Source organism: Eumetopias jubatus, unplaced genomic scaffold (genome assembly GCF_037043125.1).
Source record: "Eumetopias jubatus isolate StellerSeaLion01/CBP00866 unplaced genomic scaffold, mEumJub1_p1.0 scaffold_2, whole genome shotgun sequence".
NCBI lineage: Eukaryota > Metazoa > Chordata > Mammalia > Carnivora > Otariidae > Eumetopias > Eumetopias jubatus.
In genome coordinates, this window is record NW_028274808.1 from 196111842 (window position 1) to 196139468 (window position 27627).

General features: G+C 47.5%; 1 protein-coding gene across 1 annotated transcript; it reads left to right on the forward strand.

Annotated features, from left to right (window-relative positions):
* Positions 1-6: 6 nt before the first annotated feature.
* ZBTB49 (zinc finger and BTB domain containing 49) lies at positions 7-26520 on the forward strand. The gene is made up of 8 exons (XM_028088408.2): positions 7-127; positions 8336-8506; positions 10370-11472; positions 13954-14000; positions 20049-20122; positions 21764-21846; positions 21941-22102; positions 25421-26520. Exons 2-8 carry the CDS (start codon positions 8355-8357, stop codon positions 26092-26094), a joined length of 2295 nt encoding a protein of 764 aa, XP_027944209.2. The 5' UTR covers positions 7-127; positions 8336-8354; the 3' UTR covers positions 26095-26520.
* The last annotated feature ends 1107 nt before the right edge of the window (positions 26521-27627 follow it).

Consider the following 27627-nt stretch of genomic DNA (forward strand, 5'->3'; position numbering starts at 1 on the left):
CCGGCCGGCCGAGGGGGCGTTTTCGGGATGGTTTGGCGGCCGCCGGAGCCCTGGAGCGAGCGGCGCTGAGGGCGGTGGCGGCGGCAGGTGAAGCAAGGCGGCGACGGGGCAGGAGCGGCCTCTGAGGGTAGGTAGCTGCCGGGCCGGGGACCGGCCTCGCGGGGGCGCGGGGGCCCGGCGCGGTGCAGTGGGAATGGCCGGGAGAGCGGGCGGGGCCCGGAGCCGCCCCCGCCCCCGGGCAGCGCGAGGGTCGCGCGGGAGTTGGCTGCGGCCCCCGGGCCCGGAGCGGAGCCTGCGCCCCCGTGCCGTTCCCGCGCCGCCTCCGCCGCCCCGGGGCGCGCTCCCGGTCCCCTCCCGCCACCCTGTAGTCCGGTTGGTGCTGAGCACCACGGCGCCCCTGGCCCCGCGCGGCCTCGTTTCCGTGTGAGCTGAGCGCGCGCGTGCCGCGGGCGCAGGGACGCCGTCCCGGGTCCGGTTCGGGCGGCGGCGAACGTAGGGCACTCGGCACAGCGCCTGCCGCTTCGTGGTTTAGCTGCTCTTTGCGGCCCCCGAGACGGGGCTGGCACACGGGGCTGGTCAGTGAGCGTGCCTAACCGAGTGACTAGCTGGTGAAGGGGTGTGAGCAGGGTTTGTGAACTACGGTAATCCCGGGGCGGCGAGGACGGTGAGGGAGGTCTCGCTCCCGAGGCGAGGGGTTTGGGCCTGGAGCAGGGAGTGCATCCCTTTGCGGGCCAGGCCCGCCATGACGAAATGCCGCCGACGGGTTATTTTCTCGCAGTTCTGGAGGCTGGAAGTCCAAGATCAAGGTAGCAGCGGGATTGGTTTCTCCTGAGGCTGCAGTGCTCGGCTCACAGACACCCACCCTTGTGCCTCGTTTTCACCGGGCCTTTCTTCTGTGCAGGAGCACCCCTGGTGTCTCTGTGTCCAGATCTCCTCTTACGGGGACATCAGTCAGATTGGATTAGGGTCCACCCTAATGGCCTCATTTTAACTTAGTTACCTCTCTGAAGACCGAATCTCCAACCCAGAAATATTCTGAGTTACTGGGGTTTAGGGTTTCAACATAGGGATTTTGGAGGGAACACGATTCAGCCCATCACACAAGGAATTCACCAGAATGGACAAGGAAGAAAACGTTTTCCAACAGAAGTGATAGCATGGCCTCGAGGTTTTAAAAAAGCAGGTGCTTGAGGTTTTTTGTGTGCCAGGCAAATATGTGTGCCTCATTCTTGTTTACACTCTCTTGCATTTGTTTTTTCATTTGCTCCCCCTGGAAACCCGGGGGGGGGGCACTTTCTTCAGTCTTTCTCTGTAACCCAGGTTTTCAGCACACGTCTGTTCCTTGAGGTTTTCCCTCACCCTCCTCTCTCAGATTAATTTGTACTTCTCTCACTCAGTATCTCCAGGAAATGGCTATTCTTGTTTCTCATGTGTCTGGGGCATCGGGGTACAAGAGCACCTGGCTCTGGGGGTCCCACACAGACCACTGACAAAATCCAAAGGCAGAGAGATGGGTGGTGGTGAAACAAGAAGGGGATTTATCTCAGGGAGGCCAACACAGAGGAGATAGCAGACTAGCTTCCCAAAGACTGTCTCCAGAGTCTCAGAAGTGCTTCCAGGTTTATCTTAAAGAAAATCTGGGACAAACATTGGATATGTGCAGGTGGGCATTGAAGGTCAAGTCCATCGTTGTCTTGGAGTCAGTCAGGTGGGGTCTTCCTGGCTCAGGGCAGTCCTTACGGCTTGATGGGGTAGTTTCGGTTTCCATCAGGGGATGCTTTGCCTGCAGGGTCTTTTGCCTAAGTTAAGAGATGAGCTAGAAAGAAGAACATAATCAGAAAGTACAGACTGAGGTCAGAATGGAGGGAGTTGAATTGTTCGTTCACTCCTGTAGACTGACGCTTCCTGAAGGTGTAGGTGACCACATGTGAATTTTTCTCTCTTGTACCCTCGGTGTCTGGCATGTAGTGACAGTCTGTAAAGTTAGGTGAATGATGTGAAAACTGAGACAGGGAACAGATCTCACTCACCTTATCAGCATTTCCTCCTCACAACAATGTCTTGCACATGTCAGGCACACGGTAGCAGTTCAACCACATTGGCCTGCGTAGCGTCGTAGAGTCAATGTAGAGCTCAGGCCAGAACCAGGCTGGCTTGCTTGAAGCCATTGTTCTTGTCATGGGGTTTGGGGTTCGGGGAGGAGGGTGCGGATTAGGAATAAGCCATTTGAAAACCATCATGGCCAAAGACGGAGGTAGGACCATGGTAAGGCAGGCTGGGTGCTGAGGTGTGTGAACTGTGGACCCTTGGAGAAGTGATCCATGAATGGCCCCAGGGAACAAACTTCTACATTTCACCAGTTGGTAAAGTCTTCCACAGAACAGAAGGGTCTTTGCTCTAGGAGCCTCTCTACAGAATAAAATTCCGTTCTGGCTCTTACTCCTTTTAAAAGCATCTCTTCGTTCACATTTAAGCTTTTTCTTGTGTTTTTCTCTCTTTCCCATATTTTCATTCCTTTTGATGCCATTCAGTCCCTCTTTTTACCATCACACTTTTGGTATAGATTTGTAGCATTTAAAACAGGAAGGCACTGAGTCGCCTGGCTGCCTCCATTGGTTGAGTGTCCAACTCTTGATTTCCGCTCAGGTCACAATCTCAGGGTTGTGAGATCAAGCCCCATGTAAGGCTCTGCACTGTGTGTGGAGCGTGCTTAAGATTCTCTCCCTCTCACTCTCCCCCGCCATGCCCCACTTGCGCATGTGCTCACTCATGCTCTCTCTCTAAAAATAAACAAATAAAATGTTTTTAAAAAATAAAACAGGAGGATACTTTAGAAATTACCTAACCCAGTGGGGGAACCCCTCCATTTTTACATATCTGAAAATGGAAGCCCAGAGTCTCCACCCATCCAGAAGCTATGTATTGAGCACCTACTGTGTCCAGGGCGCTCTTGTAGGTACCAGAGATACGAGGATCAATACAACAGTCTTTACCACAGAAGATGTTTGTTCCTTACCACAGAGTGAGTAGCTGCAGAGGTGGAGACAGGTCTGTGCTCTTTGCGTCACACCAAGCACGCATTCCTCCTCATATGTGCTGTGCTTACCTGGGCGGTCAGACATGGGTGGTAGACTGGAGGGGCTGCTGATTTGATCCAAGGAAGGCCTTTCGTCTGTCACTTGTAACTCAGAGTAGTGGTTAAGCATGTGGGCTTTGGAGCCCCTCCCTGCGTTTAAACCCTGACTCTGCCTCTTACTGTCTTACTTATTAGCTATGTCCGTCTTCTCTGTAACCGGTCAGGTTATCTCTTGCGTTGCAGCAAACTACCCCAAAACTTTATGACTCCAAAATTTATTTTATCTCACAGTTTTGTGGGCCAGGAATTCCAGCAGGGCTCCACTGGGCTGTTCTTCAGCTCTGTGTGATATTCCACTGGTGTCGGGTGTGGCTTTGTTCCCCTATCTGGTACCTGGGTGGGGGCGCTGGAAGGCTGGGCTCAGCCGAGTCCTTCTTGGGCACCACGTATTCTCTCTAGTTGGGCGCCTTACGGAGGACTCAGGCCTCCAGAGTCCCTTTTCTAGAAGAAAGACAGTGGCAGCTCTCAGCTCTTAGGACCTCAGCCCAGAAATGAGCACAGCTTTGCACCCTTGCTTTTGCCTGTTCCACTGGTTAAGGCAGAGGCTGCTCAGATTCGAGGCAGGAGAGACCTAGATCCCGTCTCCCCTTGGAATCAGAATGTCAGAGTTGTAGCTGTCTTTAATCCTCCAGGTGCCTCCTTGTCTTCATCTATAAAATGAGGATGATAGTAGTGTTTATCCTGCATTTATCATGAGAATTAAATGAGTGTGAATTAAGTATGAAATGAGCGTGAGAATTAAAGGGATGTGGGTAAAGGGCTTAGCATAGTGGCTAGCATATTAGAAACATTTTATAAATATGTGCCATTTAGTATTGATCTTAGGTACATGATACATTTTTATTTGTAGTTGTTATTCACAGGACACACGAGGAATATAACACGTAAGTTGTTTTTCCAGAGCTCTCTGTAATCTTGTTGGGAAGGTACAGGATTGACGTCATGAAGCCATTAGAGAACTATACCAAGTAGTTTGAAAGAGTTAAGATTTTTACAGTCAGCGTAAATTGTGGAAGAGTTCATAATTGTGCATGTTATTTCTGTGTAGCTGGAAAATGTCTAAAGCAGATTCAGAATATTTGCTGCTGTTTAGCATTTAAGTCTATAGAGGAAGGTTTTGTGTTGTCTTTTTAATGTCCTTTTTCTCATGGGCCATAGCATAGCCTAAGAGCACGGGCTCCATGGTTAGGAACCAGGCTTTAAATCCTGGCTTTGGAACACAGTGGTTTCATGGTCTTGGGCTAGGTACTTAAACTCCCCATTTCTTAATTTCCTCACCTATAAAATGATGATAATAGGGTTCTGGTAGCATTGTTTGAGTTAGTGGATAGAATGTGCGTAGCACGGTTCCTGACCCATAGTAAATAGTAAATGAGAGATAATAAGAATAAGCCAATAATCCTTTTCTTTTCAAGCCACCGATGGGACAGGGGTAGGTGTCTGGTTGCTCCATCGTTTGGCTGTTCAGTTCCCTTGAGGATTCAACACGGGACAGGGCCCCACCACCTGACGTAATGCTTTCCCTTTCTGTATTCTTGCGTTGGCTGATGTTATCCTCTCCCAGCGCTCTTTATAGGTGACATCATCAGTTTTCCTTGCATCCCACCCTGATCTCAAACCAGGAGATTGTGCCAATGCTCCAAACTTTACATATCAGAAACTAAGCTTTCCATAAAGAAATAGGGAACTCAGAATAAGGTGTAGAGCTGGGGGTGAGATGATGGGGTAAGTTTTAGAGATTCAAAGTTGAGGGGTCATACAGTTGGAGACGTTTAGCAGAAAGTTGGACATGTGGAAGTGATGGTCAAAGCTAAAGTTTCACATTTAGGAGCTGTCTGCTTAGAACAGATGAAAGCTGAGAATAGGTGTGATTGTCAAGGGAAACAGAAGGCTCAGGGGCTGAATCTTAAGGGACATTAACATGTGGGGGCTCGCAGAGAACAGCATAGAGATGGAACAGGTCAGAGCCGTAGTAAGAGGACCCGAAGGGTTCTGGGGAGAGAGGATGTCGAGAAGGACGTGGGCAGACCATACGCCACGTGCTGCAGCACAGCTGGGTAGAAGGGACTGAGGAAAGGCCCCTGCGGGCAGCCGTGTTTCAGCACAGTGAGAACGGCAGCGTGACTACAAAGGGGAAAGGACTCGAAAGAAAGTAAAGTGGGTGGGGGCGTAACTGGGTGGGCGGGCATTAAGGAGGGCATGTGATGTGATGAACACTGGGTGTTGTAAGTAACTGATGAATTATTGAACTCTACATCTGAAACTAATCGTGTACTGTATGTTGGCTAGTTGAATTTAAATTGAAAAAGTATATAAAAAAGGTAAAGTGGGATGTGGTGTTGCTGTTTTGAGAGGTGTAAAAGAGAGGCCTGTGATGAATAGATGTACCTAGCAGGAGGATTTTGTTGTCCTGTTTTGTCTTGGTGTTTGCAGGAGCTGGTGAGTCAGTCGTCGGGGAGAGAGGGAAGCAGCAGAAGAGCTGAGGATGAAGCCAAGTCCTGGGGGAGGCAGGCTGGGTGGGGTCAAGGGGAGAAAGAAAGTTGGCTTTGCATAGGAGAAGGTACCCTTCATCCTGTGAAGCTGAAGGGATTGAGTGAGGGATGAGTGAGAAACTTGGAATGGAGAAAAGAATTTAAAGGCATTCAGGTTATATCAAGTTGTCTGTGGGCTCAACCTTCTTAGTGGAGTCAGGGTCGGGTCGCAGTCACTTTTATGGATGAGGGAGACAGACATGGTGGGATTGAAGAGAACGGAAAGGACTCAGAAGAGCTGTTGTGAGAGTGTAGAGGGAGTCAAAAAGATATAAATAAACATTATCAACTGTTGCTAATTGGCAGCAGAGGTTAGCTTGCATGGGTTTTAATGGTCGAATATCTGCTCTGTGCCATGCAAAGATGAATAAGATGGTCCCCTCAGAGCTCACAGCAGAGTTGGAGGCACAAATGATGCAGCATAATGAGAAGTTGTCTTATGGAAGTATGTATGGGGCTGTAAGATCGCAGAGGAGGGACCCCGGAGTCAGACTTGAGGAGGGAACAGTGGGGAAGAAGGAACAAATTTCAGAATGGCAGGAAAGGCTTCTAGGAGTTGTTGACAGCTCAGCTGAGCCCTGGTAGGGGAGTGGGCCTTAGTATTCCCAGGACAGGAAGTATCAGAACCAAAGGCTTTCTGGGGAGAGAGTAGGGCAGCGGTCTGTAATCTGCCTGCTTCACAATTACCTGGATGCTTACAGTGCAGGTGCCTACATCCCATGCTAGACTGAGCAGAACTCTCAATGGTATCCAGGAATCTGCATTTTTAACAGGCTTTCCAGGTGTTCCTTATAGATAACATTTGTTGAATACTTAGTGTCAGTTGCTATACTAGATGTTCACATGGGCTCTCACAATTGTCTCCGTAACCCGTGAGACAAGATGAGGAAAGTGGTCATGGAGAAGTCATTTGCCCAAAGTCATGCAGCTAGTGAGCAGTGGGTTAGGGCTCCAAACTGTCCCCACTACAGCTTGTTTAGGGAGGCGCAGGTAGTTTATTTTGGCTGACACATAGTGGGCACAGTGGGGGATGAGGTGGTGGTGACGGTGATGATGCAGGTGATGATGCTGGTGGTGGTGGTGATGGTGGTGATGGTCATGGTGATGACGATTATGGTGTTGGTGGTAATGATGGTGATGCTGGTGATGATAATAGAAGAAGGAGCCGGGTTGAAAAGCTTAGGTTTTTGGCTTTGTGGTTTAGTGACTTTTTCAATAATGCTTATGCACTGAGGATGAAAGCAAATTAAGCAGATAATGGCTTTTCAGGTTTTTACTGTACCAGACTGCCACATTAGCCTCCATAGGCTTGTCCCAGTCTGACTTCATTTCTCCCCACTACATTTCTTCCCATAACCATATCTCACTGGACTGTGCTCCTGGGCATGAACCCATGCCTTCCTCCTCTATGTATTCAAGTGTCTAGCTCTAACTACGGTATTTGTGTGTTGTGTACTTTTGTGTGTGTGTGTTTCCTTTAGTAGAATTTACCCTTCATGAGTGTGGGGACCTGGCGTGTTTTGTTTGTTGTTGTAGCCCTAGTACCTGGCACATGGTAGGCGGTCAGTAAATAGATGTTGAATAGATGTGATACCTTCTATATTGACCCTCTCATCTTCTTTCTCTCTTCCCCTCTCTCTCTCTCTCTCTCTCTCTCTCTCTCTCTCTCACACTCACACACACACACACACACACACACACGTACATCATGTCCTACACTTCCTTGGCTTCAGCACTCTCAAGCTCAGTAGGCACCTTATGCTTTCTAGTATTTCTGCCCCGGGTACCTGCAAGACAGTTCTCTGCTACAGCAGTGCCCTAGCAGAGAGGCAAGAAGGAACACATGAGTATGGGGCTCCCGGGTGGCTCCATCGGCTGAGTGTCCAACTATTGTTTTCAACTCAGATCATGATCTCAGGGTTGTGAGATTGAGCCCCACGTTGAGCCCCATGTCAGGCTCTGCACTTAGTGGGGAATCTGCTTGAGATTCTTTCTCCCTCTCCCCCTGCTCATGTGTGCTCTCTCGATCTCTCTCTCTCTAAAATAAATCCAGGGAAAAAAGGGAACAAATGAGCCGACATGCTGCTTTATGATACCTCTTTTATTATTGTCTAGTGGTGCTAGTTTATTTTGACTTCTTTTCTCCCTAAATAAGCTCCTAATTTTCCCGCCTTCTAATTCAGTGCCCCATGTATGGGTACTCAATAAATGTTGACTGATCTCATCCAGTTGATTTTTTTCTAACTTACAAGTGTCTGTATGTTTTCACTGCACTATTCCTAAGTAGAAACGAGAGAAGTGCACATAGCGTTAGCGTGGTCATGTTCTACATTGGTGCTGTCAAATACGGTGGCTGTTTAAATAAATTAAAGGTTTAGTTCCTCAGTCACTCTAGCCACATTTCAAGTGCTCAGTGGCCAGATGTGGCCACTGGCTACCGTACTGAACGGTGCAGATATGGAGCATTTCCATCACTGCAGATGTTTCTGCTGACCAGCACTGGTCTAATGCCTTAGACACAAAGTTTTTGTGGTTTTTTTGTTGGTTTGTTTGAAGTGTGACCAACAAGGAATCATGACCACGAGCTGCCCGTCAGTCAGTGGGTTCTGGGGCCGTAATTGCCAGTCGTATCGCCGAATCTCGGTCTCATTCGCGTTCTTTGTTGCAGGTCTCCTGGGTGGCTGAGCATGGACCCAGTCGCTACTCACGGCTGCCATCTTCTCCAGCAGCTGCACGAGCAGCGCATTCAAGGCCTGCTTTGTGACTGCATGTTGGTCGTGAAAGGAGTGTGCTTTAAAGCACATAAGAATGTTCTGGCAGCGTTCAGTCAGTATTTTAGGTACGTATTTTATGCTTTATTCTTCTAACTGTATGGAGAAGCTTTTCTAGCATGGGTATATTTTGACTGAATTTTCTTTTCTCCTTGGATTTCACTGTCCTTATCTTTGTAGCAGATTGTGGATTTTTTGCTTTTTGTATTTAGAGTAACCTGAGAGGAAAAGAGCCTTTTAACTAAAATATATTTGGGCTGACTGAATGTATTTTGGCACTCTGTCTTTGATTTTAATAGTTCTAATTAATGTCAGTCTTCTCTGTATATTTCTTATCCTTTCAGGATAAAAAGATTGAGAAGTAGAATTCCTGGTAAGAATTTTCTTGTGATAAGAAATTGGAGAGGGGAAATATCCTATGTGTTATTTTTTTATTAAAATATTTTAGTGTTTATTTTTCCTTTGAATATTCTAATAAGTTTGAATTCAATTTACTTAGTAATGTACTCATTTTTGGATTATTAGAATTAAGTATTTTACATACATTTTCTGATTAGCTGAGATTTATCTCTCGAAGCACTAAAGCTTTTTTTAATACCTTTTTTCCTTAAAATGCATTTTACTGCTCTAGTAAACAATATATGGAACGTGATTTCATCTTGCCTTGATAATCTTGAATCATCCAGTTAAACCTCAGCTCTCATGTATGCTCTAGTGTCAGCTCACCGAGGAGGCAGCACTATTTGTCCCCATGTAACCTGGTCCCAGACTTGGTTTTCCCTACCCCTTTTTAATGTGTTCTTCCCTTTAGGTAAGAACAAAGCTGAAAGCTGTTTGGGGGAAGCAGGTGATCCGATTAGATAAGATGTCTTCAACAAACTTGCAAGACCAGTTACCTAAGTCAGCTTGCTGGTTTATATGCAGTACAAATTCGTTCACCTGGAACTCGATGAGTACTCAATAAAGTGCCTGGGCTGTATGGTGCCCCTTTCCCCTCATTAACTCATAGGACTTTTCTTTTTCTCACTGCTGAGAAACCTCTAACAGGTCGGATTACAAAATGAGTGTATCTCAAGTCCTTAGAGCCATCAGATTCATAGAGACAGAAAGTGGAATGGTGGTTGCACGGGGCGGGGCGGGGTATGGGAGTTATTGTTTAATGGGGACAGAGTTTCTGTTTGGGAAGAGGAAAGATTCTGTAAATGGCTGGTGGTCATGGTCACACAACAGTGTGAATGTACTTAATGCCACTGAATTGACAGTTTGAACTATAAGTACAGATTTTTTAAGCAGTTAAAAACGGATCAAATGTGGAGTGCATGGGTGGCTCAGCTGGTTAAGCATCCCGACTCTTGAACTCAGCTCAGGTCTTGATCTCAGGGTCGTGAATCCAAGTCCTGCACTGGGCTCCACTTAAAAAAAAAACAAAGGATCAAGTGGTAAATATATATGTTTTGCCACAACTAAAAAATTAAAATTAAAAAAATGAATGTATCAAATGTTGGTTTATTTTACTATTTTTATTTTTAGACATTTTTAAGGCACTTAGATATGGAAATATTTTTGTTATGTGTTTTATGGCCTGAAATATTATTTGCCAAGCTAGACATGAAATACTGGAAAATGTGTCTCCTTTAATATACTATATTATATTCTGTATGCAATTAGCAATACATATGAATAATTATGTTTTGAAAAGAACAATGAGTATATTTCAGAAGTTTACTTTGAGATCTGTTTGGAAGGTTGGATATCCAGCACACTAATTCATCTGAGTTGCTTTATTGAATGGCTTACCAAAATTTTTTAAAGGATTAAAATATACTTAATTTTAAAACCTTGGCATTTATAGAAGGATAGTATTTTTTAATGGTATCATAAGCATTATTTATAAGAAAAAAATTATCATACCATGATCTTTCTTTTATCAGGAGCCTCTTTCAGAACTCTTCAGGCCAAAAAAGTGATGTTTTTCACTTGGATATTAAAAATGTAAGCGGCATTGGGCAGATCCTGGACTTCATGTACACTTCTCACCTAGATCTTAACCAGGATAATATCCAAGTAATGCTGGACATAGCACAGTGTTTGCAAGTTCAAAACGTTCTGAATCTGTGTCACACATTTTTGAAGTCCGCCACTGTGGAACAGCCCCCAGGCGTGTCTTGTAACAGCGCGTTCTCCCTGCAGAGCACTGTGCCTGCTGACGCGCACTGTGCAGTAAGTGAAAACTACCCTCCTCATTTGCTGCACGAGTGTCCTGCCGAGGTTCAGCAGGGTAAAGTTTTGGATGAATCACATTCTCATGCTCCGCCGTCTGTTAATCTCCATCAGTCTGCAGGTGAGGCATCCAAACAAGCACCCGACACAATGGATGGCACCTGCCCAGAGCTGCCTTTCAGACAGCCGAGTTACTACTACAAACTCAGAAACTTTTACAGCAGGCAGTACTACAAACAGGCTGCGTGTCCCGGTCATGAGAGGGTGAATGAACAGCCCTTCACTTTCAGCACAGCCGCGGACCTCGGTGCCGGCGACAACCAGCCTTGTGCCGGCAGTCATTCCGAATGTGTCCTGGAGTCTTCAGAGCACTTGCCTTCCCACTTCTTGGCCCAGCCCTTGAGTGAATCTGCCCCAGACCCTGACTCAGACAACCCGTGCCAACCACCCACCAGACAGATGAGGCTCAAAAAGGCCATTCACCTTAAGAAGCTAAATTTCCTCAAGTCCCAGAAATCTGCAGAGGAGCCATCCGAAGGCAAGCCAGAAGACAGCTTAACGAAGAGGGTGGAGTGCGCTGGTACAAGCACTGCAGAGAAGGCCGCCGGCCACGGGGCTGAGGGAAGAGAGGGTGAAGAACTTGTCAGTTCTGAGCGTTTTAACTGCACTAACGAAATGGAGAGGCCTGAAGAGCCTGCAGCGCTGGAGGACCCGTCCCAGATGCTTCAGTCACAGAGACAGTACACATGTGAATTGTGTGGAAAACCTTTTAAACACCCAAGCAATCTGGAGCTTCACAAACGGTCACATACAGGTACACTGATTCAGTACCCACAGGCAAAAGGAAAGGAGATGATGCAGACGATCAGACACCACTACCTGCTCCTGCTTTTGTAAGAAGTTTTGCTGTTGCTTGATGACATCATCGATAATCCCCCCAAAATCAAGGAGCGTTAGCCGCTTCTTATATTTTTGGTGATTACTTTTAAAGAATAATCTCAAAGTTCTGTAGATGCTGTCATAGAACCGGTTTAAAAAGATGGCACACTTTTGGTTTTTAATTATGGTTTTATATGATAAAGTTTGCATCTCTAAAGAAGTGGAGTGAATTGTTTTGATGCACTGAAAATTTCAAATATATTCTAAAACGGATAAGCTCTATTTGCTCTTTAGAATTAAAGTAAGTTTATTTTTTTAAAGCGTGGTAATTGTCAGTTCCGTTCAGACTGAAATGAGAGTAATAGTAAAAGTTCTCTGGGAAGTAATTTTCCTATCAGATTTTTTTAAGTTGTGGTTTGGGAGGAGGTAAATTTTTTAATAAGAATCAGCTTTAACCATTTGATATTTTCAAATGAAGATTCTTCCACTTTGAACAATTAATTTTCAAAGTCTTATTACCTTAATTCATACCTCATCCCCTTTCCAAAAGTTTATTTTTTCCAGGTGCTCATTTGAAGGTGTTACATAGTACATATACATTACGTGACGCAATACTTACGTGTTACTTTCCTTCTTGTGGTTAAACTTGATGACTCTAATACATGTAATAAATTAATGACAGAAGCATGAGAAGTGATACGCTAAAGGATGTCTCTAGTGTGACCGCTTTACAGTGTTTATGTAATTGTGATTGCTGACCTGACATTCTGTTACCACTTTGGATTCCCCGTTTGCGTAGGTGTTTCCTACCTCGTATTATTGAGAGAGTTAATACAGATGGCAGCCCTTCATAAGTTTTAATGTATTTAAATATAAAGTGCTGTCATGGAGGAGGAGGGGCGGTTCAGAATTACTTTATATGAAGGCAGTATCATCGACACAGTTTCGCCCTGGAAAAACTTGATTTAGGTCATTTAGTTTGCATAGATTTCCTAGAGCCGAATGATCATTAGAATTTTTATTTGAGAAATATGTCTAGTTAGCTTTAAAGGAAACAGAAATTACGTTGTTTGTCCTGAAGGAACATCTTTGGATGCCCGTAGTTGTACAGTCATGGCACAGATGTTTCCTGGGACAGAAACTGAGAAGGGTAGCACTTCTTGGATTATGGTCTGTAGAATCCCTTTAGGGGGTCTTTGAGGCCCATACTGTTTCCAGCATAGTCTGTGACGTTACTTGCCACCTTTTCCTTTTCCCACGAGTGTGTAGTGGAATCAGCTAAAGGCCACCCAGCTACTCTGGTGGCCAATGAAATGTTTGGTCGCTGTTTTCATTTCTGCGGTGGCCTATACCAGCAGATATAGCCTATGTAAACAACAGCTCTTTAGGGTCCTTGATTATTAAAGAGTGTGAAGGGGTCCTAAGAGCAAAAAGGTTGAGAACCACAACAGTAGGGTTACTGACCCTGGACACGTGTGAGTCTTAGTGACCGGTGGCTTCCTTTTTTCAAACTGTTGTAATTTATACCGGGGGCTTTCACTTAACGTTATCTATCATCCCCATAGTTTCAGACCTAAATGTAGTCACTGAATACAGGATTCATGTGATTATAATTGCTCAGGGTCAAAACCTCCGCCTTGGCCTTGAGGAAGCCATTAAACAGTTTTAGGAAAAGATCAACATGAAAATGTCCTGGCAAGAGCTCAGAAAGCTAGTGAGGTGGCAAACCCGAGCAACACAGTAGGAAGGGAAACGCTAATTTTTTAAAAGAATCTGAATGTAACCACTTGATTTGAGGGGAATGGGGAAAAAGGAAGGTTCTTAATCTTCAAGGCCTAAGAGTGTTTTACGGGTGAAAGGTGGTACCTAGAAGTACACTTTTCAACAGATCATGTTCTAGAGACTATTCCAAGCTGCTGTGTCTTTTTCATAGCGGAGTCCACTCTGCATCTGTTCTATTCCAGAATGCAGTTATTCAGAGTTCCTAAAATCGGAGGTGAGAGAGAAGGGCAGGAAAGCACATCTCCCGTGCTGAAATCTTGTTTTCCCCATTAGCGTGTGTCAGCCAAGGCTAGGCAGTGGAGAGGGACTTCTCCCTGGCACACTCTGTTTTGGGCTTCTCCATGTGTACACCTTGTGTGGTGTGAATGAGTTACCCTCGTGGTGTCAGAAATTGGTGGTGGAGGAGTCAGGCTGAAGGGCAGGTGAATAAGATGCTGCTGTTGAGCTGATCATCTCTGCTCGCTAAGAGCCAGAAAGAATTATAAGGATGTAGAGCCCGCCCATTTTCATACTCTGATAAAGAACATGACACTCCCTTTTGAAAGAACATGGGAGATAGTTTGAACATTTTAAACAAAATAATGGTGCAAATATGACTAATGATTTTACAAGTTGTTATTTTGTTTTGTTTTAGGTGAGAAACCTTTTGAATGTAACATTTGTGGGAAACATTTCTCTCAGGTGGGAATACTCTTATTTACTGTTAATAATTGGAAACCTGAAACCCAGTGTTTTTTTAATTATTATTATTAATCGTTATTATAAATAAGACATACGTTCAGACTTAAGAGAGAAGCCTCTGATGATATCTGTAACTTTGACTTCACACTAAATCAGGAGAAAATAATATTCAAGAAAACAAATTTTTAGTTCATTGGGGGAAAAGTAACATTTTTTTGTAAGTGTGTGAACTCCCCCCCCCCCCACACACACACCCCCTTAATGATGGGTCCAAGTATATTTCTTCTCTTTCATGAATGAAGTTTCCGGTGAACCACAGAGAGCACACACCCAGAGGCTGCACACAGCTGGGCTACATCCAGGACACATGGTGTCTTACTCTTAATGTGGCCCAAGGTTGTTAGGAGGTGGGGAACAGAGCGAGCAGTTCTCGTTCCTGCTCGGACTGCCTTTTGGCTGACCCCCCATAGCTCATTTGGACGTGTATGAGTTCTCTCGTCCAACCCGCGTGTGCTGCACCTTCCCATGGGCCGTGTGCTGATCTGGGCACTGGACATAAAGAAACCTAGAGATTTCATGTTTTAGAGAAAATGTTGGCTGTAGCCCGGTGGGAACCTGCTCCTGAAGTAGGAGGAAGTGACTCGCTCTGCCCCGTGCTGGGCCCTGGCATTCCAGAGGTGCACGCGAAGCAGCCACTGCACAGCTGTTTTTATACCCGGCGGGCGGTGGGCGTGCTGGATCCTGTAGTACAGCAGCTCCTGCGGACGCTGCTCCCTAGGGCAGGGACTCCGGGCTGGGCTGTGATCCAGGAGTAGAGCCCTCCAGGCTGGTAAAGGCTGGGCGGCAGGCCCTCCCCAGAGCACAGAAACTCAGTGGCAGCACCATGTTCAGACACGCTCCCCACGGAGGCAGCTCTCCCCCAGCGTCCCCTTCACCCTCCCACTCACCCAGACCTGTGCTCTCAGTGACTTCTCACGCCTGCAGCTCCCTGCGTGCGGTGACTGACCAAGTCCTAACCTCTGCCTTTGCATCTTTAGTCCGTACTTGCCATCCAGGAGGACACCAGGCACCCACTAAATGTTCAGTAAGTTTTTGCAGAGCTGAGGGCGGTCCTCACCCCTCCAGCTACCACGCACTTGAGGCCTCGCTTCTTCATTGCAGCCTCACCCGTGGCTTCCGAGCTGGGGCTGTGGAGCCGCGTGGTGTGCATTTGGATCCTGCCCCTGGCTTGCTACTCAGTCACCTGGGGCAAGCAGCCTCACCTTTTGGCACTTCAGCTTCCTTGTCTGTAAAACCAGGGAGATGAGATGACTGAGCCCAGCAGGTGTGTGGGGACTACCTGAGTCAGTAGGAGTATGAACTCCTGCCTGGCACGTAGTTAGTGCCCAGGGGGCATCACTGTTTCCTGTGCTGGTGCCGGCCCCTCTGTTCTTGCAGACTGGTCTTCCACCACCATCCTGACCTTACAGCTTTGGGGTGGGGAAAAGCCAAAGGCCTGGACTAATGACGATTAATAATTAGCAACCATAACTTCTCTGGGCCTCATTTTTCTAACTCTTACAACATTTTTCTAATTCTTACAAGGCGGGGATGTACTGCCTCATGTGAGTGTTAGGAGCAGTGAATGGAACAAAGGACATGAAAGCCCTTCATCCATTTAAAATGTGGTAACAGTGTAGGTTCTGTCCTCCTTGCTTGGGAGCCTTCTGTGACTCTTCACTGCTAATCAAAGAAAACCAGATATTCAAGCATCCGTAGTCAGCCTTCAGCCTCCTCTCCCAGCACCGACGCCAAGCCCCCCCCACCTCCCTTCGGAGACTCTGACTCCATTGCTCTGGGGTGGGGCTTGCGTATTACAGCGATTCTGAAGTGTGCTGCTAAGGTTGGGGACCACTGCTCAGACCTTGTCCTGCACTGGGGCCTTCTTGAGTCCCATGAGGGGCAGCCCCGGCTGACAGACACACCACTGACATCCTCTGGGCTGCTGTCTGTATTTTTGTCCGATTTTTGTGAATGTAGGATTATGTATAGTTGCAGTTTTCAGATGTATGTTGCTGTTTATTTCATAGTGAAGTTGTGAAATTTTTTGTGAAGAAGGACCTCTGAAAAAACTCATTCAGCAGGTGTTTGTTGTGAGCCTGCAGTGTCCAAGGAGCTCTGCCATGAGCTGGAGAAGTATACATAGGGAGCAGTATGGGCAAAGAAAGAGATTGGTCATTTCTGCCTGGAAGAAGTGGTGTTTGGGGTGGGTGAGGACATGAAATGTGTTAAGAGATTGTTTAGGTCAGCCCCAAAGACAAGCAGGCATTTGATAAGCCTGGGGGTCTCTGGCATTCTGGGACAAGAGAGCTATCAGGTGGTTTATATGGAGATACTTTGTAAGCAGTGCCCACTAACCATCCTTCACCTTAAGCCAAGTGTTCATCTCTTTGAATGAAATGGAGTAAGTGTTTGTGGTTATGCTGGATTGGAATGCTCCCATGCTGCTGTTGGCATATTTGCTTTGGTAGAAGTGAGTTTGTAAATATTTTCCCTTTTGGAAGACTTGAAAGCAAGAAAACAGATTACCAGTGAGAATAAATCTTTTATGCTATTTACTTAATTTATATTTAGTAGGGTCAGTCTTGGGGAAAAATAAAAGTTAACCACAACCTTAATGATGAGTTGTAAGCATATGATATGTGAGCTTCGAGAAACTACCATAATCCGAGGTTGTAACAACAGACTGTCCATCCGTTAACATCATTCTGGACATGGTCTGTGCACGGGTCTCAGCCCTCGGGTGCCCTGTGTACTTTAGAGTGTGAGTGAAGCTCCGTCCGTAGTGCCAGGGCCCCCGCGTGGAATAGAACCTGGACCGGTGGGTGCCCCCAGAGGAGAGGGAAGGGAGGGGCAGGTCTGTGTACCTGTGATGTGAGCAATGAGAGGAGGAAACCCCGGGGCACTGAGCTGGCTTTGGGAGAGTAGAGCAGTTTGGTCTCTCCAAAGAGGCAGAAATGGACACTTGGAGCGGCTGGTGCAGTGCCTTCTGGCAGTGCTGTCAGAGAGGGGTGCCCCAGGCCCAGGACGTGGGGTGCAGGGTGGGGTTGGGGGACATAGCCGTGTTGGAGCCCCGCCTGGAAATGGATGTGCTCTCCAGGGCACTGGCACAGCCTGGCACCACAGGGAACATGCGGAAGTCAGAGTGTTTCAGTGAACTTCTCGTAAGTCATGAGACTTCTGGCCCTGAGGTGGTACCCCCACACTTCCAATGTCCGGTAGAATGATCATTGCCATTTAGGTGACAGATCCATGTTCATCTCCAGATTTCTTTCCCCCTGTTAATTTTATTTTGTGAAATCCTGAAGCCCCCAGACTCCTGAACTGGATGACTTTTAAGATCTGAGATTCCTTTTATGTCTAAAATGGTATGATTCCTTGGCTATTTTTCCTGGAAATAATCGGCTGTCTTTAGAAGAATGCTCTGATAGAGAAAATATGCTTGATTTGTCCAGGTTTAAATACAGATGCTCACGTACATATTAGGAGTTATTTTTTAAATTACTCTTGAACAAATCAGATATTAGTTCTTTTCTCCAGCAGAGTTTTTCTCTGAAAAATCCTGACAGCTCCCTCCTAATTTAAAATATTTGCTTGGAAGGAGCAGAGCCCCCTTTCCTGCTAATATTGTGGAACAGAGCATAGCAGCGCCGCCAGCCTTCGAGACTACAGTTGGGCCTGGGTCGGGGTATTTGATCCCACCTGTAGGAGCCTGGGCTGATTACTTCCTTCCCAGAGCATCGGTTCACTTTTTGGTAAAATGCGACACTACGACTTTGTAAGGGAATCATGGCGTTATCTGCAGATGCCTAGCGGAGTGCTTCCTTCCTGGTGGTCTCTTACTGATCGATAGCAGTCACGTATCCAGCTATAGATAATCTCCAAGATGTGGACTAGCTACTTAGCGGGTACTTAGTACTAGAGTAAGTCAGAGTTTACCAGAAATAGGGATACTTGACTAAAAACCAAATAATCTGGCTCCCAGTTTGCTTATGTAATTTGGCATAAATCATTGATGGCATTATTGGACTTTTTTTGCCTGACTCTTTCAGTATTTAATCTACTTTTATACCATTGGTCAGATCCTTTTAGCTGGTGGAAGATTTTCATTGTATCTTTCTAATATTAAATAGCTAAAAACTTTCAAGGGTTTGTTTTACTGTTGCTTATTACACTATTTTAAGTGGAAGGCCATTGCTACTTTGAAAACAAGTAATTGTTACGCTTTACTTAACAAGAAAGGATGCAGCACTGCTAATAATTGACTCAGAGAATGTATTTCAGTCATGATACATCGTTTACAAAATAACTTAAAACAAGAAGGACCTAATTTAACAGATGAGCAGATGGTGCGATTCAAATTGTTACATAATTGATGAGCTTTTCTGGAATTTGGAATTGACTGACTTAAAACAGTCAGTGGTGCATTATCTTACCCCCAGTGAGCTGTTTCCCAAGTGACTATTGTACTGAATCGTCAACACAAGCTAGTTTATTCTCAGAGACACGTGAGAGTGTAGACTCACACAAACCAAAGCTCATTTTTGGCCCAACCATGTAACAGGAGAAGCTGTTTTATTTACCTGAATCTGAGTCTTTCATCTGGAAAAGAGAGGTAATCTAACAGTGACTAAGAGTGGTTCGGTGATGGGTGTAAGGACCAGACTGCTCTTGACAGTTGTTGTTTTGTTATTGTTATCATTAGTCATTCTCTTAAAATATGGGAATTTCCCAGTGTTTTGCCAAATTCTTTCCCTTTAGTTATCTGAAATAAACCTGGGTTTTTCCTAAGCCATATTTATTGTATTCTGAAAGATAACATCTGACTCGGTGATTTCCTGGAGCCTGACACAGAGAATCTCCGTGTTCTGTGACATAAAACCCCCAGATCACACTTTCTCTGCTTGTAAGTTTCCACGCACACATGGACTTCAGACCATCTTCAAATCCATAGCCGTGAACTGTCTGTGCATTTTATTTAAAATCGAGTTTGCAGATTTACAAAACCAAATTTGTTAGTTGGTGTTACTGTTCGTTCTCCCTTTTTAGCTAAAATAGTGGATAATGACTGTACATGTTACCTTGGGTATATTCATTCATTTCAGTGTTTTTGTAACAGAACACTATAAAAAAATCAGGCAGGGGACAGGACAGATTGAGTCTGTTAAGTTAAGTTCCAGCAATGGAAGATTTTGTTTTCAAATCCTAATTTGAAACATTAGCCAGGAGGTGTTTTCATACAAGGCAATTGCAGTTTTAATTTCAGTGTACTTTAGGCAGTTTCCTATTGACTTCCTATTGTGATTATTACATAGAAATCTATTTTGTGATCTCCATTTAAATAAGTTATTCTTTGGGAAGCCCTGCTAGTTTCAGAAATTAGGAACATAAAAGGTCCTGCAGTGAACCAGCTACTGTGAGGTCCCTGACGTGCATTTTTGCACAAAGGTGAAAAAACAACAGCCCTGTCCTGGAGAATAGCTGTGCTGCTGCAGGAAGGCCCGTTTGCACGTGTCTCACCTTCTCAAGGAGCAAAAGCAGGTTTTTAAAAAGGAAGAGATCCTGCAGGTGCTCCTTTTTTTTTTTCAAGAGATGCTTGCATGTAGATGGTCTGAGTTAAACCCCAAATAAAGCATACCAAGGTCCATTTAAACTACAAGGTCAGCAGCCCCCAAAGCAGCCTCCACAGTGTGCCCAGCCCATTTCAGAGGGAAGCAGCACCGTGCACACCTGAGGCGGGACAAGCCAGGGGCCCACGTGGGGCAGGTACAGAATGGAGACGCATCCGTGTTCAGCAGGCTGCTGGGCAAGGCAGACTCCCTGGAGTTAGGCTTAGGCTGGTCCCTGATCTCCTTGCACATGGCTACTTTTGAGTTGTACGTATGTAATCTTCACTGGGAAAGTTCGACCGGAACCTGGCTCAAGCTGTCAGTTTTCCTTTTAAATTGTAGGACCTGTAAGAAAATTTTCAATTATTGGTATGCTTTTTCTTTCCCTGCTTTCTTGCAGGCAGGTAACTTGCAGACTCACTTACGTCGGCATTCTGGTGAAAAACCATACATCTGCGAAATCTGTGGAAAGAGGTCAGTGCTGGGCTTATTCTTCCATTTGTAAGGACCACCTCGTAGTCTGTCTTTGAACTCAGTGTTCTCGGAGCCACCTGTGGGCTCCCTCTGTCGCTGAGGAACACAGGTAAACCTTCTGGCTTTCCGTGGGATACATGATAAGAAGAACAAAAAGAAAGAGAAGTGGTAATTAATAGAAAATCTAGGACACGAGTCTTACGAAATGGGATTTTACATGAAACAACATTATTTTATACTAAAGTTTCCATTCATTCCAAGAATGTCTATTATCATAGATAAATGTCCCCGTGGAGGTGACTCTTTTGTGGGGAAAATGAGACTTGGTGGCCAGAAAGCCTGGGCATCAGGAGAGAGGGCTGGAGGAAATGCCCCGAGCTGAATCAGGGAAAGGCCTTGGGAGCTCAGCAGCGGGGGCTGGGCAGGGCTGTGACCTGGTGATGGAGTCTGGGGGACCCTCCTCCCCTCACTGGGTCATTTGTCAGGAGTCCACACGCTCTCATGGAGCGGTCGTGCTCGGGCGGCAGCCACCAGTCACAGCGATTCAGTCGTCCATTTACTTCACCATTCAACATTTCTTTGGCACCTGCTGGGTGCTGAGTGCTATGAGGGGAACACAGAAATGTACAGGTTCTGCCTCTGATAAGGTCATCCTCAAGAACGGTGGGCAGAGACAGACATGGGACAATTAAAGTCCGAGTCGTCTACTACAGCGCGGCACGTGCCGTGGGGACGTCAGAGCAAGAAGCTACTCTTGTTCCGGTCCAGGAAAACCTGCTGTCTCTGCAGATGGGAGGAAACAAAGAAAGAAGAGCTGCCTAGCCTGACATGTCTCCCTTTCTACCGTGGCCACCTGAACACTGACGACCCCGTTGTGTGCCGGGGTAGCGCGGACCGCTCATTTCTGGTGCCTCGTAGCGTGGACCCCCCAGCTGCTTCAGGTGGCCCTGTCGCTTCACTGTTGGCCTTGTTTTACACGATGTCTTAAATGGGAACCTTCTGAACACCATTGAAAAGTAAGGCATGTATTTAAAATCATGTCCCTGGGCAACGTCTTTTCCCAAATGGAACCGGTTATACAATCAGGTGTGGTGGAAAGGAAACAGATTTCTGTATTGGAGAGCCTGGCTTGGAATTACTCCCCAAGCCAAGCTGCTGACCATCTTTGAAGAAGAAAGATGAAACTAGGTAGAAAAAAACAGAACACTTGCATCATTTTCAACTTTCTTTAAAAAAAAAAAAAGATGGAGTGCCTGGGTGGCTCAGTAGGTTAGGCATCTGCCTTCACATGGTCCCAGGGTCCTGGGATCGAGCCCTACATCGGGCTCCCTGCTCAGCGGGGAACCTGCTTCTCCATCTCCTCCCCACTGAGCAAGGCCGCCGCTCATGCTCCCTCTCACTATCTGCATAGTTATCTCTGTCTCTCCCTCTCAAAAAAAATCTTTAAAAAAAAGTAAATAAATAATTTTAAAAAAAGTAAAGATTTTTAAAATGCACATTTCAAATGAATCGGGCCACTTCTGGTGACATTCTGAAGGAATGTAGGGAGCAGTTCATCTCCTCCTTCAGTGACTTGCAATCACAAAGATTTGCAACAGTGTAGAAAGAAATTCATAATTGAATTTTCAAATTACATTGCAGGTTTGCAGCGTCTGGTGATGTCCAGCGTCATATCATTATTCACTCAGGAGAGAAGCCACACTTGTGTGACATCTGTGGGCGAGGTACTGCCACGTGTTTTCTCTTTTTTTTGTCCTGAAGACTGCCAGTTGCAGTGTTCTCGGTCCTTCCGCTGAGCACCTGTTGTGGTCTCCCCAGGGTTCAGTAACTTCAGTAACTTGAAGGAGCACAAGAAGACACACACGGCCGATAAAGTCTTCACCTGTGACGAATGCGGCAAGTCCTTCAACATGCAGAGGAAGCTGGTGAAGCACCGGATTCGGCACACGGGAGAGCGGCCCTACAGCTGTTCTGCCTGTGGTAAGTTTCCCACGGGCCCGGAGTGGGCGGTCACCCTGCCGTCCCCGGTGGGGGTGGGGCGCCAGTCCCCGTGCCCACTCTGTCATTGGCTGTTCTGGTGTCATGGGTAAATCATCCCTGTTCTCAAAGGTAAAATGGAGGTGGTGCGATTTCTTTGCCACCTCCCGTGGTGGTCTCTCGTTCAGTCCTGCATTCTCGTAGGCCTGTGAGTTTCTGTGAGGTGTCCAGAGCTGTTGTAAGGTGCTCTGCGGACAGAGCTGACTGGGACAGAGTCCCAGGTGCTGCGTGCTCCTGGTCCAGGTCAGTGGGGTGTAGACAGCTGGGAAAGTGTGGGAGCGCTTGGTGTACCGTAGCGGGCGTCAGCGTCATGCAGCCTGAAGAGCCGGCGTGGGGGCTGTGGCTGGACTGTCCTGCAGGAGCATTGAGAGCACACGATGGGGTCGAGAGGGAGGGCTTCTCGAGATCCTGTGTTATGAAGCAAAGGTCCCTTCTGTGGGCATTTGATGCAGCAGTGAAGTCTCGGGAGGAGAGGCATGGCTGGTGGCCCTCACTGTCAAGGCACATCACTGCACACGTGAGGAATGGGGACTCGGAGTTAAGTCCCATTACCCCTGATCATAGTGTTTGAGCCTCGGAAGAACTGGGTGTGTGTGTGCACACGTGTGTACACGTGTGCTTGTGACAGGTGCTTGACAGCGCGAACTGAGTCATGGAGGAGGGAGTGAGTGACCGTGTTTCTGGGTTCCTGGTTAGAACGCATGGGGAGACTGTTCAGGGCGCAGCTGTGGGAAGGCAGGAGCGGCTCATCCTGCCTGGGAGCTGCCGTCTCGGTCAGGGCGGGCCTTCTGGGGTGTGACCACAGCAGAGCTTCACTGTCATCTCCCACTTAAATTGTGTACAGATCTCCTAGATACACGTTTAGCAGCCCCGTGACTATTCTCATTACTCCTTATTAAAATTGTGTTGGGGCGCGTGTAGTGCAGTCGGTTGAGTGTCCGACTCTTGATTTCCACTCAGGTCATGATCTCAGGGTGGTGAGATCCACGCTCAGCACGGAATCTGCTTCCCTTGTCCCTCTGTGCGCCCTCCCTACTCACGCGCGCGCTCTCTAAAGTAAAGTAGTACTACTTTAAATCACAGATGTAGTCTCAAGTCACTAATTTAAATGTCGGTTCCAAATTATCGTTAGAGCTGTCAACTTGATTTGAGGTTAAACGTCCTCTTTCCTCCTCAGCTAGGGCTTGCTGCTGGCCAAGACCTCGGTAGAGGAGGAAGCAGAGGGGGCCCTGCCGTCCCCACCTTACACTTCTTCCAGCCCTTTCCCTCACCTCACTAACCATGGTTTCTGACCTTGACAAGGTCAGCCTGCGGCTAGGGGAAGAGAAAAAGAATAAGAATGTTCATTGTTACAGGACAGGGTCAAAATTTTGTAACAGCTTTATTGAGGTAAAATTCCCATACCATGAAATTTGCCCATTTAAAGTGATCAATTCAGTGGTTTTGGTATATTATTCACAGAGTTGTGCAACCCTCACGCACCATGGTCTATTTTAGAATATTTTTGTCACCCCAAAAAGAAATTCCATGTCCACTAGCAGTCACTCCCTGTTCCCATGCCCCAGCCTAGACAACCATTAAGCACCCTTCTCTCTCTGGATTTGCATGTTCTGGACATTTCGTATAAATGGAATCCTACAGCATGTGGTCTTTCGTAACTGACTTCTTTCACTTAGCAAATCCGCTGTGAACATACGTGTATAGTTTGTGTGGGTGTGTTTTCATTTTCTCGAGTTCAAAAGACGGGTTCAATTTTAAGGTGGCGCTTCACATCCTGGGCTTTTCGGAGAATAGAGCACCCCTTCCACTTCTCCTCCCTGCCCCCCCATTTCCTTCCTTCCCCTCTCTTCCTTTCCCAGCATTTCTCTGTGCTTTCCAAGGTACAGACCTGCATTTTTCCTCCAGCCCTGGGTCCTAGCAGTTTATTCCCGGAGACTTTCTCTGTTGAGGTCTCCTCGCCCCTCTGGGCAGTCCTCTTAGGCTGGATTGAGGATGGCTCCAGGCAGCTGGCTTGCAAGCACAACGCTTGTCCGGTCCATGGAAACACTGCATCCTGTGCTGCCAGGGACTTCGGGCCCCAGCCGTGCACGAGCATCCTCCTGTCTGCCACCAGCACAGCTGGCCATGTGTCTCTCGCTGGATTTCCCACACAGGTGCCACATCTTGCCGTGAGGACGGCTGTGAAGTCTGTCTCCCCTGCTTTGACTGGTGGGAACTCCGCTGTGGCTAAAATTTCACAGGCATTAAGGACCCTAGAGAAGATGATTCCCATTTGCCCAGTAATTCCACTATTGAGAATTTATCTTAAAGAAGCAGTGAAAAGAAAGATGTTAATTGAAGATGAAGTAGAGTAGCAAACAGGTAGAAACCGCCCAAACGTGCAGCAGATGGAGGAATGCTTATGAAGCTTCGAATCCATGAAATAGCGCCTGTCTGTATGAACCGTATGTTGTGCAGACAGCGCAGCAAATGGTGAAGATGCTGTTACTGGGGTGTTCTGTGAAGGAGGCCAAGCCTGGTGCTGCAGACAAGATGTAGACGTGAAGACACAGTCCCCGCAGTGTGCCTCGGTAGCCTGTGTGGGGAAAAAGTGCCAAAACGTAACGTAGGCGTGTGGACGCCTAGTTTGATTGTTCAGAGGTGCATTTTTTTTTAATGCCCCTCCCCCTGCCTGACAAGGGCAGGATAGCTGAGCGTTCACACCAATAAGGGAGAAGTTCTAAATACGTGTCCACCTAACTGCGTGGTGTGTGCTCAGTCCTCCGTAAATAGGTGACGTCTTTGGTAAGGTTATTTATTGGTGGTTCTCTTCTGACCTCCTTACCTACTCTAATCACGGAAGTAGATCCCCTCCCCTGTCCTCTACACGGAAAGGAACTAGAACCTGGAGAAGTGTGTGTAAAATGACATCAGAAGCAAAAGGATGTTTCTAAGTTATAGTTTGACCATGTTAGACTTAAGAAAATGTAAGCAAAACTGACGAGGTTTCCCAGCACGGGCCAGCAGGGGCAGGCACCTGGGCTTACCAGCGAGGCGCTCCTGGGCAGGGGGACAGGGGCTCTTGAAGGCTCGAACTGAGGTACCCACAACCCAAAGGCTGCAGGTCAGAGGGCCACAGCTGGAGAAGACCTGAGGAGCCTTCCAGAGTGAGCAGGTGACAGGAGGGCTGGAGGTTGTGCACGCTAACGCTGAGTCCTTCTGTGTTTTGAAAGGGGGAGCGAGAACATCCTCCTCTAAAAGGATGCCCTGTTCGTTTTGCAGGAAAGTGTTTTGGGGGATCTGGCGACCTGCGCCGGCACGTGCGCACGCACACCGGGGAGAAGCCGTACACGTGTGAGATCTGCAGCAAGTGCTTCACGCGCTCAGCGGTGCTGCGGCGGCACAAGAAGATGCACTGCAGGCCCGACGGGGGCCAGGACGCGCTCGACGAGCTCGCTCATGCCATTGAGACCTCCGACCTGGAGAAGTCGCAGAGCTCGGATTCCTTTTCCCAAGACGTGTCTGTGACTCTGATGCCCGTGTCCGTCAAGCTTCCCGTGCACCCGGCCGAAGATTCAGTGACAGAGTTTGATGGCCACTCCGCCGGCTCCTACTGCAAGTTCCGGCCTGTGGTTCAGCCTCCCGCAGCTGCTGAGCCGGAGAAGCTCGGGCTGGACCCCGGCAAACTTGCCAAGCCTCCGATGCAGCCGGCGCAGCCTCCGGCGTACACTTACCCGGACATGGCTGCCGTGGCCAGCGAGCCGCCACTGCAGCCCGACGGCCTGTCCCTGGGCCGCTCATCCCTGGCCGCACTGGACAATCACTGTGGTGATGCGCTGGGCAGCCGTGGGCCCGCCACACCGTACAGGAACTCCGAGGGGCAGTTCTTCTCCAGCATGACGCTCTGGGGGCTGGCCATGAAGACGCTGCAGAATGAAAACGAGCTGGACCAGTGATGTCCAGCAGCAGCATTTCCCAGCCTCAGAGCATTTTTGAAGCCCAGCGGAGCGGCGTCCGTGCTTCGGGAGAGAGCGTTTTCTCCGTGGTGGCCCTTTCTCACTGGCCTGAGAATAGTTTGACCATTTCTGTGCTGGTGGTGACTGATTACTGGAAGCTTCCGGAGCCGCAGGATCGGGGAAGAAGGCCCGCAGGCTCCCCGTGCGCGCAGACGGAGTGGAGGAGCAGACAGCCTGGGGAGCCATCCCACTGACCTTCGCCGGCACCACGGCGCGCACACGTGGGGTCAGCTACTGTACGTCTCAGTCACATTAAAGGGAGAAAGCTATATATAGTAACACAAATATGTTTGCATTTTTACATGATTGAAATTTGTACTGGTTTGTATTTTTATTTACACAAAAAGTTTATTTGTATATGAAACTCATGCTATAATTTAATTTGAATAAATGAAACTTGACTTTCTAGATAATGTGTTTCCTCCAGCATTCTCATTAATTTAAAGACTGTAGTGGTAAAATAACTATAAACAAGGAAGGGCTCACCTTGCCAGGATGAGTCCTGGGTTCAGGTCAGCCACCCAGGACAGTGGGCTTCAGAAGCCACTGGGACAGGGCCTGAGTCCCAGCTGCCGCTTACTGATTAGGTCCCGGGCAAGCTCCTCAACCTCTCAGAATGTTCTCTGGTTTTTTTTTTTCTACAGCCTGCAGAAGAAATCTTGTAGCACCCGTATAAGGTACAAGTGACCTCATCACCCCCTTGCACATACCTGCCCAGGGTTCAGTGGCTTGGCGTGGCTTCCCGCGTGTATACCTCCTGCTCGCCTGCCCAGCAGATCTGGCCTCTGTGTGACAGAACAAGGGGTGTGCGTGGGGCTGTCCCCAGACTGTCAAGTGAGCTCAAGTACTTTGATGTAAATGTAGGTCCCTGTGTGGCACAACGCAAGTCACTTGCCTGTGAAATGCACAAAAGACCACGGTGCAGGCTGGAGAGGACTATGAAGACCGTGTGTCTTCTGTGTCCACTGGGACTCCAAAATAGAGTACCACCAATGAGAGGATCGGGTGGGTGAGCATTTTCAGGGGAAAGCAGCACGGTTGCAGAGTGGAACGTCCACTTAGAGGTCAGACTCGGGTTCGCTTCCGGTTTCCCCGGCCATGACTGGCCCTGCAGCCTTGCAGGTCTGGAGCAGCAAGCGTGTAGTCTCCCTGTCTTACAGATGGGAGAACTCGGTTCACGTGGGCACAGCCACCTGCTCGGGGACATGCGGCCGGTCAGGCTGAGAACCTGCTCGCAGGTGTGCATGGGAGTCAGCTTGAACCGACGTAGCTGCCGGGGGTCTCCCTCCCTCCACTTGTCCTCCACATCTCCTTCTGGTATCCCAGAGTGCTTAAGTGCTATTTGCTCACAACTCCCAAACTCGTGTCTTCCAGGGCCTCCCCAGGCTTCTAGAATTGGGACACCGAGCTGCCTCCCCATCATCCTCATCTGAATGTCCAGTAGGCCACACAGACTGAAAACTTGCCAAACTT